The sequence below is a fragment of the Heterodontus francisci genome, chromosome 2 (genome assembly GCF_036365525.1).
Source record: "Heterodontus francisci isolate sHetFra1 chromosome 2, sHetFra1.hap1, whole genome shotgun sequence".
In the NCBI taxonomy this organism is placed as follows: domain Eukaryota; kingdom Metazoa; phylum Chordata; class Chondrichthyes; order Heterodontiformes; family Heterodontidae; genus Heterodontus; species Heterodontus francisci.
This window is the reverse complement of record NC_090372.1, coordinates 120,742,292-120,760,397: the sequence shown is the minus strand read 5'-3', so window position 1 is coordinate 120,760,397 and position 18,106 is coordinate 120,742,292. Positions and strand designations below refer to the sequence as shown.

General features: G+C 42.4%; 1 protein-coding gene across 1 annotated transcript in view; it reads left to right on the top strand.

The window, feature by feature from the left end:
* gabbr2 (gamma-aminobutyric acid (GABA) B receptor, 2) overlaps window positions 1-18,106 on the top strand; it is a 1,342,876-nt gene that overhangs the window by 1,171,663 nt on the left and 153,107 nt on the right. The window contains exon 13 of the mRNA XM_068053043.1: window positions 16,145-16,267. Coding sequence (XP_067909144.1) covers window positions 16,145-16,267 — 123 coding nt within the window. The remainder of the gene's footprint in view (window positions 1-16,144; window positions 16,268-18,106) is intronic.

Here is an 18,106-nt window from a genome sequence, read left to right as displayed (position 1 = left end):
GTTAACTTTGTTTCTCTCTCCACAGATGCTGCCACACCTGCTGTGTATTTCCAGCACCTTGTTTTTATTGCATAAAAGCAATTGTTTCACTGCTGCTATTAAGCATTCATGAAGAATCTAATAAACCAGTCCCTCTCACCATGCAGTTGTTACCTAAGTGACGTAATTGAACATATCACCTGTAGGAGTTTGAAAAGTTGGTGCGCTATAGAATGTTAATACAGCAGTGATTTTGAGTGTAACTGACACAACATAATTTCTAGGCACTTTGCACTCAGGTTGCATTCGTACTTCTAACAAAAATCATAAATCATTGGCTTGTCTGAACATTATCTTCCAGAGCACACATTTGTCTACTGCCATTATTTGGAACAGCAATTCTTTGAAGCAATATGTTCAGCTGATGCTTGCCTTCTTTCTCCAGTATCCCAAAACAAAATGCCCTTCAGTGCAATTCCAAATGGGACAAGGATAGAATGCATAATGTTTAATGCCCCTTATTTATTGTATTTGTCATCCAATGCTTTCATTTGCTTGTATAATTAGTTATCTCTGTCATAAAATTAAACACAAAGTATCACAGGGAGAATTTAAATTGCATTCTATCTCCTCTAACTGATTAGGATTCATGGTAGACTAGAACAGCAGACATTAACTGTGTTGCCTAAAGAATATTTATTTTAAATTAGGTATTAAGAACATAAGAAATAGGAGCAGGAGTCGGCCATTCAGCCCCTCAAGCCTGCCCCGCCATTCAATAAGATCATGGCTGATCCGTCCCATTCTTCAACTTCTCTTTCGGCCCTGCTCTGCCTAACTCTCAACTCTCCAAGATTTCAAAAATCTATCTACCTCCTCCTTAAATACATTTAGTGACCTAGCCTCCAAAGCTCTCTGAGGCAGAGAATTCCAGAGATTCACCACCCTCAGAGAAGAAATTCCTTCGCTTCTCAGTTTTAAATGTGAACCCCCTATTCTGTAATTATGTCCCCTAGTTCGAGATTCCCCCATTAGTGGAAACATCTTCTCAGCATCTACCCTGTCGAGCCCCCTTAAAATCTTATATGTTTCTATAAGAAGATCACCTCTCATTCTTCTAAACTCCAATGAATAAAGACCTAACCTGTTCAGCCGTTCTTGATAAGACAACCCTTTCATCCCAGGAATCAGCCTAGTGAACCTTTTCTGAACTGCCTCCAATGCTCGTATATCCTTCTTTAAATACGGGGACCAAAACTATACGCAGTACTCCAGGTGTGGCCTCACCAACACCCTGTACAGTTGTAACAAGACTTCCCTATTTTTTAAACTCTAACCCCCTAGCAATAAAGGCCAAAATTCCATTTGCCTTCCGAATTACTTGCTGCACCTGCATGCTAACGTTTTGTGTTTCAGGCACAAGAACACCCAGATCCCTCTCTACTGCAGTATTTTGTAATCTTTCTCCATCTAAATAATAATCTGCCTTTTTATTCTTCCTACCAAAGTGGATGACCTCACACTTTCCCACATTGAACACCATCTGCCAAGTTTTTGCCCATCTCACTTAACCGATATATATCCCTTTGCAGATTCTTTGTGTCCTCATCACTACATGCCTTCCCATCTATTTTTGTATCATCAGCAAATTTGGATACACTACACTCTGTCCCTTCCTCTAAGTCATTAATGTAGATAGTAAATAGCTGAGGCCCTAGGACCGATCCTTGTTGCACCCCACTAGTTACGGCTTTCCAACCTGAGAAAGACCCATTGATCCCGACTCTCTGCCTTCTGTGTGTTAGCCAATCCTAAATCCATGCCAACACATTACCCCAATACCCTGAGCTCCTATTTTGTGCAATAACCTTTTATGTGGCACCTTATCAAACGCCTCCTGAAAATCCGAATACACACCATCTATTGGTTCACCTTTATCCACTCTGCTTGTAATATCCTCAAAGAACTCTAACAAATTTGTCAAACATGATTTCCCTTTCGTAAAACCATGTTGACTCTGTTTGATTGAGTTATGCTTTTCTAAATGTCCTGCTATTTCTTCCTTAATAGTTGACTCAAGCATTTTCCCAATGACTGATGTTAAGCTAACTGGTCTATAGTTTCCTGCCTCCCTCCTTTCTTGAATAGGGGTGTCACATTAGTGGTTTTCCAATCCGCTGGTACCCTACCGGAATCCAGTGAATTTTGGTATATTATGACCAGTGCCTCCACTATCTCTGCAGCCACTTCTTTTAAAGGAGGCCATCAGGTCCTGGCGACTTGTCTGCTTTTAGTCCCATCAGTTTGTCCAGCACCTTTTCCCTCGTGATAGTGATTGTTACAAGTTCCTCCCTCCCATTTACACCTTGCTCATCTATTATTGTTGGGATTTTTATAGTGTCCTCCACCGTGAAGACTGATGCAAAATATTGGTTTAAATTATCTGCCATTTCCCTGTTCCCTGTTATTAATTCCCCATTCTCATCCTCTAAGGGCCCCACACTTACTTTAGCTACTCTCTTCCTTTTAATATACCCATAGAAGCTCTTACTGTTTGTTTTTATATTTCTTGCCAATTTACTCTCAATCAATTTTCTCTCTCTTTATTACTTTTTTAGTCATCCGCTGCTGGTTTCTAAAAACTTCTCAATCCTCTGGCCTACCACTCATTTTCGCCGCATTGTACGCCTTTGCTTTTGATTTGATACTCTCCTTAACTTCCTTTGTTATCCACGGGTTGTTCATCGTTCTCTTCGAGTCCTTCCTTCTGACTGGAGTAAATGAAATATCAGCTTAAAAGTCTGCCACTGCTCATCCACTGACTTCCCCTGTAATCTATTTTCCCAGCCCGCTTTAGACAACTCTTTCTTCATACCTCTGTAATTGCCCTTGTTTAAGTTGAAGACACTGGTTTGAGACCCGAGTTTCTCACCCTCAAACTGAATTTGAAATTCTACCATGTTATGATCGCTTCCCCCTAAAGGATCCTTAACTATGAGATCTCTTATTAATCCTACCTCATTACACAATACCAAATCTAAAATAGCCTGTTCCCTGGTAGGTTCTGCAACATATTGCTCTAAGTAACAATCCCTGAGGCATTCTACAAATTTGTCTTCCATGCTACCCTTGCCAATTTGATTTGTCCAGTCTATATGCAGATTAAAATCACCCATGATAATTGCAGTGCCCTTCTTACACGCCTCCATTATTTCCTGATTTATCTCTTGTCCTACAGAGAGGCACTCTTCGGGGGCCTATAGACCACTCCCACCCGTGATTTCTTTCCCTTGCTATTCCTTATTTCCACCCAAACTGATTCTACATCACGATCTATTACACCTATATCATTACTCACAACTGCACTGATCCCTTCCATTAATAGCAAAGCTACCCCACCTCCTTTTCCTTTCTGCCTATTCTTCTGGAACGATGAATATCCTTGAACATTTAGATTCCATCTTGGTCATCCTGCAACCACGTCTCAGTGATAGCTATCAAATCATATTCATTTATTTCTATCTGTGCCGTCAGCTCATCTATCTTGTTCCAAGTGTTACGTGCATTCAGATAAAGAGCCTTAAGCTTTGACATTTTACCATTTTTACCTACTCTGGTTCTAATTTCTGCTGTACTCTTGTGCTTGTATTCTCTGTCCCTTCCTATCACTCTCTGATATAAAGTATGCTCCTTCACTACCCTGCACCTCTGCATTCTCATTACTATTCGACTTTTTAAACTTTCCTTCAATTGAACCTCCCCCCCCCCCCCCCCACTATTTGGTTTAAAGCCTTATCTACATTAAACTACATTGTAAAAAAACATGCAATATATGCAGAAAGTAGTTAATACCAGTATGAATATTGATCCAAATGGTTCAGCTAAAGTATTGCATAAGATTAGCATTGCACCATTCTTTGAGAAATTTTAGTGTAACTGATTTACACCAGTTTTGCGCTGAAACATTGCAAATTCCCTTGATTGTTGGCAACGTTTTGATTTTGTCCACTAAAAGCCTTTGCCACTCATTTATTAGCTCTGCTTCCCCATGTAAAAGCCAAGCTCACACAAGTTTCCTGGATTTACACAACTATTACACTGGTATAGAGTTAGACCCAAATATTTCATTGCAAAAGGCCCCAAAGTCGCCTGATATCAGCGTAACTAACATTTACGGAGTTTCACAGTAATTTCCTTTGTGTTTTTTAATTCTTGCTGAGACTTGCACTATGCAAAGTGCTGTCTGTCTCACTGTACCTGAATTTTTTGGATCCCAACACAACACCCACCACGCACCAACCCCCCACCACACAGTCAGAAGGACTAAGCAGTTGGAATGGCCTTCCCAATGGATATACCCCTGTTCTGCATCATAATGTTTCATAATGTTTGAGGATGAGGAGAAGCAGAGGCAAGAGGCTCAGAATGATGCACCATGGCAGCATGTTTATGTCAGATAATCATATTATAATAGAGGTGCCTGTGATAATAAAGTTTCTAGTTTTGTTAGACACTGTCCTCCCCTGTTCAAAATTACTGTAATCAGATCTCTCCTTAAAAAGCCTACTCATGACCCTTTTGTCCTCCTCTGTGCCTACCTCTCTCACCACTCTGTTTAAATCCTTTCAGTCCAGCTTCCATCTTTGCCACAGCATTGAGACCACCCTGGTCAAAGTCACCAAAACTATTCTTATTACTATGACCTCAGTTCTTTATCTCTCCTCGTCATCCTAGGCACCTCTATTTTTCAACATCGTTCTCTGCATCATTCCCCTCCACTGTTTCTCTTGTACGATTCACATCCATGACACGCCCCTCTCAAGATTTCAGTCCATTTTGTTTCAATATTATCAGAAAATTTTGTGCAAACAACTTCTCTCCATGGCTCTGCAGAAGACTTGTGGTTATCCCAAGATTCCATCCTTGGCTCCCTCCTAATCCTCATCCATATGTTGCCCCTAGCTGACATTATCCATAATCATGGGGTCAGCGTTCATATTTATGTGACGGTACTCAGCGTTATCTCTTCATTAAATGGCCGTTATCTTCTCCTAATGCCCTCTTAGAGCTACTCGGGTCGGTCTTGCAACTGTAAAACACCATGAGATTTTTGTTAGCCGCATGGCCATGTGAGCCGCATGGAAGATGGCGGGATCCCCAAGGACACATTGTACAGCAAGCTCATCACTGGTATCAGATCCACCGGCCGTTCATGGCTCCGCTTTAAAGGCGTCTGCAAACGCGACATGAAGTCCTGTGACATTGATCACAAGTCGTGGGAGTCAGTTGCCAGTGACCACCAGAGCTGGTGAACAGCCATAAAGGCAGGGCTAAAATGTGGCGAGTTGGAGACTTAGCAGTTGGCAGGAAAAAAGACAGAAGCGCAAGGAGAGAGCCAACTGTGTAACAGCCCCGACAACCAATTTTATCTGCAGCACCTATGGAAGAGTCTGTCACTCTAGAATTGGCCTTTATAGCCACTCCAGGCGCTGCTTCACAAACCACTGACCACCTCCAGGCGCTTATCCATTGTCTCTCGAGAGAAGGAGGCCAAAGAGAAGAAATACAATATATAAATGCAAGTTGTTGTATTCAGTGGAAGCAACAGATTCTCCTTTCCGATCTAAAGAAAATAATAAGGAAACATCACGAATAGTTCTATAGTTATGAATCAATAATATTGTCCAATATATAGACACTAAAATGCATTGCTGGAAAAGACAGGTCAAAAGTCTAGCACATTGGATATCAGAAATTAGGAACCAAATTAAAAAACACAACTTCACAGATGTTAACCTTGGCATTATTACCCAAGCCTTGTACCAATTGGTAGAAGGTCAGGCAGATTAAGAAGGTGAAATGCGTGGCTGAAAGACTGATATGGGAAGGTGGGGTTCCATTCGTGAGACACCAGCACCAATACTGGGAAAGGAAGGAGCTGTACTGCTGAGACGAGCTCCACCTGAAGCAGTAATACAAAAGTAAAATACTGTGGATGCTGGAAATCTGAAATAAAAACATAAAGTTTCAGAAATACTCAGCAGGTCAGGCTGCATCTGTGGAGAGAGAATTAGAGATAATGTCTCAGGTCAATTCTGATGAAAGGTCGGGCTGAAATGTTGGGCTGGATTTTCGTTTGTGGGGTCTGATCCCGCCCTCAGGAGGAAATGTGTGTCAGGAACGTACACATGCTGGCGCCAGAACCCAGTGGACGATTTTTCAAGGAGGCAGTCACTTAATTGGCAATTAAGGATGGAGGACAGGCTCCCAAGGCTGGAAGGCCTATTGGAAGGGGAGGCTGTTGGTTCAGGTAGGAGAAAGGGAGGGCACCTCAAGATGGAGATGCCCTCTGAAGAGCTTTTACAAATTTTTATTAAAGAGACCGCAGCTGCCAGGCTGTCGACGTGGAGGAGCAACCTCTCCACTGGATGACCAGGGACTGCAAATGTGCCTCTATGGCAATGACATGCGCGGGGTAGGGTAGGAGTGGTGGGGGGTTTCCTAACTGGATGGAGCGCTGGACCCTGGTCTGCCACCAGGAGGTTGCCTCCATCCCTCAGCCATGTTTCATCCTGCATGGGGGCCCACATGCCGACAGGAAAATTCCAGTCTGCTTGTGCAGAGTGGCCTTAATAGGCCCTTTAATTGGCAGCTGTCATTCCCTCACCCCTGATCCGGCATCCATAAAAATTGCTCGGAAGCGGGACCATGGCAGGAGACCAACGCACCAGCCGGTAGTGGGAAATTGCAGGCCCATCCACCTCCAGTCCCACTTCCACAGCCAACTAAAAATACAGCCAATTAATTTTGTTCTCCTCTCTGCAGACGCTGCCTGACCTACTGAGCATATCCAGCATTCATTTTTATTTATTTGTTTTTATTCCAGCTGAACCAGAGCAGGACCAGTGTCTTAGCAGAAAGGATAAATAAGGCTGGTGATAGGACTTTAAACTAGTAAGACGGGGGAAGCATCTGGTGAAAATAATAGAAGTTTGATGATAAAAGAAATAAGAGATGAGAGTTAAGATCAGTCCAAGGTAAGCAGCAAGGGTAACATTTTTTTTTTAAAAATCAGGGAACAAATATATTTATAAAACAGAAGCATAAAACAACTATTAACAACAAAATAAACTGTCTGTACAGGAATGTACACAGCATCAAAAATAAAAGGGGGAGCTGGAGACAATAATCCATAATGAGGAACTAACTGTAGTTGGAATAACTGCAATATGGCTATGTAAAGAACAGGACTGGGAACTAAATATTGTAGGTTATAACAGGTTATTGCAGATGAGGTAAGACTTATTGCCCTGGACACCAAGGCAGAATTTGACTGAGTGTGGGCGAGTCGAAGAGACTTAGCAGTTGGCAGGAAAAAAGACAGAAGCAGAGCCAACTGTGTAACAGCCCCGACAAACAATTTTTTCTGCAGCACCTGTGGAAGAGCCTGTCACTCTAGAATTGGCCTTTATAGCCACTCCAGGCGCTGCTCCACACACCACTGATCACCTCCAGGCGCTTACCCATTGTCTCTCGAGATAAGGAGGCCAAAGAAGAAGAAAGCGGCATCGAGGAGCCCTAGTAAAATTGAATTGAATGGAAATCAGGGGGGAAACACTCCACTGGTTGGAATCACACTCAGCACAAAAGAAGATGGTTGTGATTGTTGCAGTCCAGGAAGACAGTGGTGTAGCAGTAATGTCACTAGACTAGTAATCCTGAGGCCCAGGCTAATGCCCTAGGAGCAGGAGTTCAGATCCCACCACACTAGCTGGTGGAATTAAAATTCAATTAATCAATAAATCTAATTAATAAAAAAATTGAATTGAAAGTCAATGGTGCCATGAAACTACCGATTGTCGTAACAACCCACCTTGTTCACTAAAGTCCTTTAGAGAGAAGGAAATCTGCTGTCCTTACCTGATCTGACCTACATGTGACTCCATACCCACAGCGATGTGGCTGATTCTTAACTACCTTCTGAAACGCCTAGCAAGCCACTCAGCTGTACCAAACTGCTACAGAAAATTCAAAAAGGAATAAAACCGGACGGACCACTTGGCACCGACTTAGGCACTAGAAACAACAATGGAACACCCAGCCCTGTTGACCCTGCAAAGTCCTCCTAACATCGGGGGTTTGTGCCAAAATTGGGGGAGCTGTCCCACAGACTAGTCAAGCAACAGCCTGACATAGTCATACTCACAGAATCATACCCTACAGTCAATGTCCCAGACATCACCATCTCTGGACATACCCAGCAGAGGCAGCATCACAGTGGCATACAGTTGGGAGGGAGTTGCCCTGGGAGCTTTCAGCATTGACTCTTGACCCCATGAAGTCTCATGGCATCAGGTCAAACATGGGCGAGGAAAGCACCGACTGATTACCACCTACCACCCTCTCTCAGCTGATGAATCAGTAGTTCTCCATGTTGAACACCACTTGGAGGAAGCACTGAGGATGGCAAGGGCACAGAATATACTCTAGGTGGGGGAATTCAAATGTGCATCGCCATGAGTGGCTTAGTAGCACCACTGCTGGCCGAGTCCTGAAGGGCATATCTGCCAGACTGGGCCTGTGGCAGATGGTGAAGGAACCAAGAAGAGGGAAAAACTTCATCAGTCAACCTGTCGCAGATGCATCTGTCCATGACAGTATTGGTAGGAGTGACCACCGCACAGTCCTAGTGAAGACGAAGTCCTGTCTTCACACTGAGCATACCCTCCATCATGTTGCATGGCACTACCATTCTGCTAAATGGGATAGATTCAGAATAGATTTAATAACTCAAAACCAGGCATCCATGAGGCACTGTGGGCCATCAGCAGCAGCAGAATTGCATTCAATCACAATCTGTAACCTCAGGACTCGACATATTCCCCACTCTACCATACCATCACTCAAGGGGTTAACCCTGGTTCAGTAAAGAGTTCCACTTGCAAGATAATGACGCACAGGGACCAGTGCTGGGGCCTCAACTATTTACCATTTATATTAATGACTGGTATATAGGGACTGAGTGTATTGTAGTCAAATTTGCAGATGATATATAGATAGGTTGGAAAGCAAGTTGTGAGGAGAATACAGTCTGCGAAGAGATCTAGATAGGTTAAGTCATTGGGCAAAAAATTTGGTAGATTGAGTATAATGTGGCAGCTGTGAGGTTGTCCACTTTGGTGGGAAGAGTAGAAAAGCTGGATATTATTTAATGGCGATAAACTGCAGAATGCTGTGGTACAGAGGGATCTGGATGGCCTTATATATGAATCACAAAAAGTTAGCATGCAGGTTCAGCAAATCAGGAGTGCAATGGAATACTCTCCACATGCCTGGATGATTGCAGTAAATAATTAGGAAGACAAATGGAATGTTGGCATTTATTGCAAGGAGATGGAGTATAAGAGTAGGGAAGTCTTGCTACAACTGTACAGGGCATTGGTGAGATCACACCTAGAGTACTGCGTACGGTTTTGGTCTCCTTACTTAAATGAGGGATATACTTGCAATGGAAGCCATTCAGAAAAGGTTCACAAGGCTGATTCCTTGGATGAAGGAATTGTCTTATGAGGAATGGTTGAGCAGGCTAGGGTCTATACTCATTGGATTTAGAAGAATGGGAGGTGATCTTATTGAAACATACGATTCTGAGCGGGCTTGACAGGGTAGATACTGAGAGGATGTTTCCCCTCATGGAGGAATCTAGAACTAGGGGCACAGCTTCAAAAGGAGGTGTCTGCCATTTAACACAGAGAGGAGGAGGAATTTCTTCTCTCAGAGGGTTGTTAATCTTTGGAATTCTGTCCCACAGAAAGCAGTGGTGGCTGAGTCATTGAATATATTCAAGAGCGAGTTGGATTTTTGATCTACAAGGAAGTCAAGGGTTAGGGCATGGGGATTAGGGACAGCAGGAAAGTGGAGTTAAGGCCACAATCAGGTCAGCCATGATCTTATTGAATGGCGGCGCAGGCTTGAGGGCATGAATGGCCTGCTCCTGCTCCTGCTTCTTATGTTCATATGACTTGGATATTGGAATATAAAGTAAAATTTCAAAATCTGACAAAGTTGTGTTTAGGCCACAACTAGAGTATTGCATCCAGTTCTGGTCACACACCTTAGGAAGGATGTGAGGGTTCTCTAGAGGGTGAAGAGGCCTCGATTAAACCTGCCTCCATGGCACTCTGTAAGAGCATTCCAGATCCTAACCACTCACTGCGTGAAAAAGTTTTTTATGTCGCCATTATTTCTTTTGCCAATTACTTGAAATCTGTGCCCTCCTTTTTGATCCTTTCACGAGTGGGAACAATTTCTCCCTATCTACTCTGTTCAGACCCCTCATGATTTTGAATACCTCTATCAAATCTCCTCTCAGCCATCTCTTCTCCAGGGAAAACAGTCCCAACTTCTCCAATCTATTTTCATAAATGAAGTTCCTCATCCCTGGAACCATTCTCATGAATCCTTTTTGCGTTGTCTCCAATGCCTTCACATTTTTCCATAAAGGCAGTGCCCAGAAATGGACGCAATACTCCAGCTGAGGCCGAACTAATGTCTTATACAGGTTTGCCCACAAATCTGGTGTGTGGCACTGTATCAAATGCCTTTGGGAAGTCCATGTACACCGCATCAACAGCATTGCCTTCATAAACCCTCTGTTACCCCTTCAAAAAGCTCCAGTAAGTTAGTTAAACATGATTTTCCCTTAACAAATCCATGCTGGCTTTCCTTAATTAACCCGCATTTGTCCATGTCACTATCGATTTTGTCCCAAATTATTGTTTCTAGAAGTTTCCCCACCACCGAAGTTAAACTGACTGGCCTGTAATTGTTGGGCTTATCTTTATATCCTTTTGAAGAAGGGTGCAACATTTGAAATTCTCAAGTTCTCTGGCACCACCCCTGATTATAAGGAAGACTGGAAAATTATGGCTGGTGCCTCTGCAATTTCCATCTTCACTTCCCTCGGTGTCCTTGGATGCATCTCATCTGGTCATCATGCTTCATCAACTCTAAGTATAGACAGCCCATCTAATACCTCCTCCGTATCAATTTATATCCTTCTAGCATATTAATTACCTCTTTTTTTACCATGGCCTGGGTAGCATCGTCTTCCTTGGTAAAGACAGATGCAAAGTATTCATTTAAATATCTCAGCTATTTCCCCTGCCTCCATGTGTAAATTCCCCTTTTGGACCCTAATCAGCCCTACTCCACATATACCACCCTTTTAATATCAATATGCTTAAAGAAGACTTTGGGATTCCCTTTTATGTTAGCTGCTAGTCTCTTTTCATACATTCTCTTTCCTTCGCTTATTTGCTTTTTCACTTCCCCTCTGAACCTTCTATATTCAGCTTTGTTCTCCATTGTATTATCTGCCTGATATCTGTCATGAGCACACTTTATCTTCTTTATCTCTATCTCTTTTGTCATCCAGGGAGCTCTGGATTTGTTTTCCTTACCTTATCCCACCGAGGGAATATGCCTTGATTATGCCTGAACTATTTCTTCTTTGAAGGTAGCCCATTTTTCTTGCCAACCATTGATTCCAATTTATTCAGCCCAAATCTATTCTTACCCCATTGAAGTTGGCTTTCCCCCAGTTAATTATTCTTATTCGAGATTGTTCTTTGTCCTTTTCCATAGCCAACCGAAACCTTATGACACAATGATAACTGCCCCCTAAATGTTCTCCTACTGACCCTTGATCCACTTGGCCTACCTCATTCCCAAGAACCAGGTCCAACAGTGCCTCCTTTCTCATTGGACGGGAAGCATACTGCTGTAGAAAATTTTCCTGAACACACTCTAGGACAGGGATAGGCATGTTGCACCATGGACATTTGACAAAATTATTGACTCAGCCACAGACATGGGGGCAATTAAGTTGCATATAAAGTGTATAGCCAATCTAACCCCATCAAAACACATTTCTTCCTATAAATAAAGTAGCTAAGCACACAAACATCAATGGAGAGCAGCACAACTGCATTAGTTAGCTAGCATGCAAAATAGTATGCCATGCCAATGTGAATTACTTTTGTTGACAGAATAGAGTTAGCTACATCATGTCATGGGGTGGTAGATGGACCTTATTGGATGACCTCTGTGGATTTAAAGGTGTCAGGAATGCAAATTTACAGACCATTTCTCAAACTGCTTTTGTCACAAGACAATTTAACTTGTGAGGGTCTCTGTTTGTGCAACTTCTCCACCTGTTTGTAATAGGTATCTGAAGACAGGGCAGCCAACAAAAGGGCAGTGACCTCCAAATCAGGAGGATTTTATAGGGTGAAGCAGATAGTACTTCAGAAGAGTCATGTAAAACAGAAAAGCAGAATAAGACAGGAAGGGACAGAGAGATTAACGGTAGGGAGGCAAGAGTGGTTTATTCATCTTGACAGGCTGTGAAACCAGGTTCTGAATTCTAAAATACAGAAACAACAGAATCTCTCATGGACAAAGTGTAATCTACTCACCAAAGCTAGTGACAAAATTAGATGAAATGAATTACAAATAAAAAAATGGCCTTCAATTCTTCCAATAAAGCGATTCTCTTAAATTCACTAATGTCTATATCTCAGTCTATCACTGTTGATTCCGATTCAGCTTTAACAAGATAATTATTAACAAAAAGCTTTTCTGCAAAAGGTTGACTGGGTGTTACTGCATGTATTATTCAGTTACAAAATGTTTAGTCATTATCTGTAAGATTGTACTCCAGACTAACCAATTTATGTCCAAGCCAAATCTATCTAATTAGATTACTCATTAGGCATCATGTGGCTACGTGATCAGCTCATGCAAGCCCCCTGATCATCTTGTAATGTTTCCCAGACCCCCTTATCAACTATCCTTGAGTCTTCACAATGAATCCTTCTACCTTTATCAAACTTACATTCCTGATTGCTTCGTGCAGTCTGCAGTTACACAAAGCAACTGTCTTATACACTGATATGAGGGGCCTCCTTGGTCAGCCTAACTGTCTGGGTCTCACGGTACCATTCCCAGGGATATGACTTAGCCAATCTTGTTCTCACAGTGCATTGGATGAGTACTCCATTTTATAACAATATGTGGCTATACTTTCAACTTGTATATGAGTGTATATATATATATATATTTATATTATATTCACTAGGATTATATGAATCTACTTACTCAAATAACATTTAAACAGTATGATATTTACTGCAGGTGCCTCTGTGCTTGGGAATACCCTACAACAGGGGCATTTTCATATAGTGTAATTGTATGATACAGGCAACTTTCAAATGACATTGGCCACTCCGGTTATCTGCCCTCAAACTGGATAGTAAATGTGCACATTGCAGTTGCTGACCTTTGACATACTTAGCTGCTAGCTAGTTGCTGAAGCAGGGGTGTCGAACCTTTTCATGTGGGGGCCACATTACAATTTTTGTCTTACACAGGGGGTCAGTGAGACAATTTCAGAATGATAATGGCAGTAAAAACTTATTAATCAAAACAACAATTTTCCTTTTTGTCAAGAAGCTTTAAATGAGAAGACTAATTTATTGACTTACTTTCTCTTCACTATGTTAGACACTGATTTCATGGGATGCCTGGCTTTTTTTTTTGCTTGCACAAGTAGTCAATGTTTGCCTGCACACTTGTAGCGATGCAGAGTACTCCAGATAGATGTCCATCTGTCAGGAATGATCTTGATCAGTCTCGCTCGGTCTCGCTCTCGATCGGTCTCGCTCTCCCCCTCCCTCCCTGTTATCCTTGCTCTCTCTCCCCTTGTGTCCCTCTCTCTGACAGTTGCAGAGTGTGGGAACTCACAATTGAGCAGTTTTGTGATTGGACAGTTTAACAAAATCGCAGCTGCCGCTTTCACAGCTGACAGGTGCTTGAGCAGAGAGAGAGTGCTTCCAATTTGGACAAAGCCTACTGAAAAGCCCAAAGTTGTCCAAACTCAAAGCGCTCTCTCTGCTCAAGCACTTGTCAGCTATGAAAGTGACAGCTGCGTTTTTTTAAAAAGTCGGATTGGTTTGAAAGAAGAAGTCAACGGGAAATTTCTTATCGCTGAAATTACCAGTCACGGATACCATATATGGACATGTTGCTGACCCCTGCTCTAAGATCTCTTGCCCCTTTCTACCCTTTACACTACTACCATCCCAATCTATATTTGGATAATTAAAGTTCTCCATTATAACTACTCTATAATTCTAGCACCTCTCTATAATTTCCTTGTAAATTTGTTCCTTTACATCCTTTTCACTAATTGGTGGCCGATAGTCTACATCAAGCAATGTAATTGCACCTTTCTTGTTCATAGCTCTCGCCAAATAGATTCTGTTCTTGACCCCTCGGGATATCCTCTCTCTCAAGCATTGTAGTACTCTCAATCAATACCGCCACTACTCCTCCCCCTTTTTTTTCTTTCCTATCTTTCCTAAACATCTTCTATCCAGGAATATTTAACACCTAGTTCTGCACTTCTTTGAGCCTGGTCTTTGTTTTAACCATAGTATCATATTCCCACATGTCAATCTGCACTTGTAACTCACCAATTTTATTAACTACACTCCATGTATTCACATGCATGCATGTTAACTCTGATGACTTTATTATTTCCTCCACCTAATAACTTACTATTCCCTATTCTAGTGCTGTTGATCTCTCCCCATATTCTATGCACTTTGGTAGCACTACTTAACACTCTCACCGTATGCACTTTATTCCTGTTTTTTACTTCTATATGCTGGTACCCATTCCCCTGCCAAGGGGTTTAAATCCTCCCCAACCACACTAGTGAACCTCCCTGCAAGGACATTGATCCCAATCTTACTGTGATGCAATCCGTTGTTGTATGATTGGCTTTAAGAGCGATGTCCCTTTAAGATCTCAGTATGCTAATGAGCTATGTACCAGGATGTAGTCATGTGACTACAAGCCAGGGTCTCCCTGCAACTGTAACACCTACATGAAGGTTCTGTACTGTATATACTAGTTTAGCTGTTAATAAACCTGTTAGACATCTTCAAAGAATTGGACTCCATGCATAAAGAACACATTACACCTGTCCTTTTTGAATAGGTGCCTCCTGCTCCAAGAATCTGAAACCGTCCTTCCTGCACCATGCTTCAAGTCACACATTAATCCACCCTATCTCCCCTCTTTCTACTCTCGTTAGCATGTGACACTGGGAGTAATCCAGAGATTGCTACCCTCGAGGTCCTACACTTTAACTTTCTCCCTAGCTCCTGAAAATCTGACCGTAGCACTTCCTCAATACCTGCCCTTGCCATGTCATTGGTACCAACATGCACCACAACTCCTGGCTCACTCCTTTCCCTCTGCAGAATATCCTGCACCCTCTCAGTGAAGTCCTTCATCCTGGCACCAGGGAGGCAACACACCATTTGGGACATCAGTTACAGAAAGATCTATCTGTCCCGACAAGGAATCATCTATAACAACTGCATTTCTACTCTTTGCTGCTCCCTTCTGCACAGTTTCTTGCCCATTGGTGCCATGGGTTGGACTGCACTCCCTCAAGGTGTCGTCACTCTCAGCAGTCTCCAAAGCTGAGTACCAGTTTCCTGCCTCTTCTGGATGGGCCACGCACCTACTATCCTGAATTCCTATTGCCTGTGGGGTGACCACCTCCTGGAACGTACGAGCCAGGAAACTCTCCTACTCCCTGATGCTCCGCAGTGATTCCAGCTGCCCCTCAAGTTCGGAAATCCTGAGCTCATGCTGAAACAGCTGGAGATACTTCCTACAAACATAGTCGCCCAAGACATATCAAGTGTCCTGAAGTTCCCACATGGTGCGAGAATTGCAAACAGGTCGCAGCTGCCCATCCATGATCTAAACAAAAACCCTCCAGTCCCTTTTTCAACATTTTTAATTAATACCTCTAGTCCTGTTCTGTGTTTATACTCTTATTACAACACTTACTGTTACACTACTCCAACTGATCTTGCTGGTTACCATCAGTTCAAGGTAAATACATTCAACAATAAGGAATTCACTGCCAACAAATCCTAAAACAATGCAAAATGTACTTGGTTACGTAGGCAATGTTTGAACTTTGAACTGAACTTGTCTCAGCTTTAATCTTGGAGAAAGTTGTGTGAAATTGCTTTATTTGAATACTGGGAACATCATGGAGTATTTTCTCTCTCATTAGATCATCAAGGACCAGAAGCTGCTTATTATTGTTGGTGGGATGCTGCTGATCGATCTCTGCATCCTCATCTGCTGGCAGGTTGTGGATCCTTTGAGGAGGACTGTGGAAGATTACCCTTTAGAGGTCAGTTAACAAGAGTGTAACTGGGAATGCTGAAGTCTGCTTTCACCTGTTTCATTTTAGCATGTATGCTGTTGAGAATTTGAAATACAAGAGTAATAAAATAGGGAAAACAATAGTAACTACTTTGAAGACAATCTGAAGCAGCTGAACTACCTGTCATAAAAATGATCTCAAAACAGTTAGACCATGATTGGATGGTAAGCTTGGGTTGATCCTAGATCCATGTCTAAATACTTTAAGAACCAAAGTTGTATATTAAAACCAAAATTAAGATTACAGTGTTTCCAGAAATTGTGGGAAATTTAGAGAAATGTGATTTTTGGTTCTGCAACATCTTTAACTCTGCTTTGTGCAATGCTGAGAATAAATCAATATGTTGGGAATTTGAATTACAAAGCTGCAGCCCTATTCTCAATTTACCTGTACATTATTATTAATCAATAATACGTTAAAATGGGAAGAAAATGGCCCTACTTATAAAAAAACATTTTAGGTTTTAAATTGGGCCAGTTCAACAGTGAGGACTGAGGCAGCCTCAGCCAATCTTACAATATTGTCCTCAGTCACACAGAGCAGGATTTTTCCTGTGGGCTTCGGGACCCCAACATCAGGGTCAAATGGGAGTCAGAAGAACGTCCCTGTGAGGAACAGTCATCCGGCTGTGATTTCCCCAATTTCTGGTCAGAGGGCAGACTTGTCATCTAATTAAGGATGGTGGGTGGGCATTTGAAGCTGGAGGGCCAATAGGAGGCCCTCCAACATTGAAGAACCAGCAGGCTGCCTTTTCAGGTAAGTGAGAGGGCGCCCAGCAGCTGGGTCACCATTGTGGAGGGGGAATCCCTCCACAAGTCGTCCTGAGCTGCAGCTGAAGCCAGGCAGATCAGGTGGGCCTCAAAGCCTGCCTGGAGTGCTGCCCCCCTAGTCTGCCAGCAGGAGGTGGCCTCCAAGCAGCGACACTTGTTCCCTGATGCCTCCGGCACCTGGAGGCTGACTGGAAAGTTCCAGTTTGTCCCTGACAATAGGCCTTTAAAACAGGCTTAATTGGCAAGAGTGGGTAGCCATCCTGCCACCACCACCCACCCCCCCACCCCCCCAATCCCTCTTCCAGGAAAATAGCCCAGGGGCAGGATGGTGCTGGGGAACTAGCACACCAGTCACTGATGTGAAACTCCATGCTAGCTCCTATTGAAGCCTGTAATATTACTTGTTCCTTTGGTATGTGAATTATTGCAAGATTGTAGAAGGATGGTTTGACAATTTTGACATGCAGGAATGTCTAGCAGTGTAATTACATTACCTTTTGGAAAAATCCAGAATTTCCTATATTTATAAATAAGTGAGAAATGTGAAGGTTGGAAGTGTTGAACAATACGGAATTTTTTTAGGCATAGTTCTCATGAAAACAATATCTTCCTGATGGTCATGTAACTTTAGCCTCATGATGGAATACTGAACTCCTATTCAGAATGGCCCAGTTGATACACCCCTTTAACTATAGTCAAGGTGTACTAATTGGAGAATATTGTGTAGACTAGCCTACTGTTTCAGGGAGCTATAAATATCAACTAACCTACCCTGTTAATAGTATCCACTAAATAACAGTGGTGGCTTCAGACATACCTATGCTCTAAAAATTTCCACAAGTCCTGCTCAGGTGGGCAGGCATCAAAAATAGAATAACGTTGAGATAAGAATTATTGTAAAATTAAGGATGCAAAATTATTTAGTATTGGCTTTTAAAGACAGAAGAGCTGCTGCTGTTGAATTGTATACAATTCACGATCTTTTGATTTTTGTTTTCAACACTAAAACTAAGAATATGCTGATAAACTAATGCAC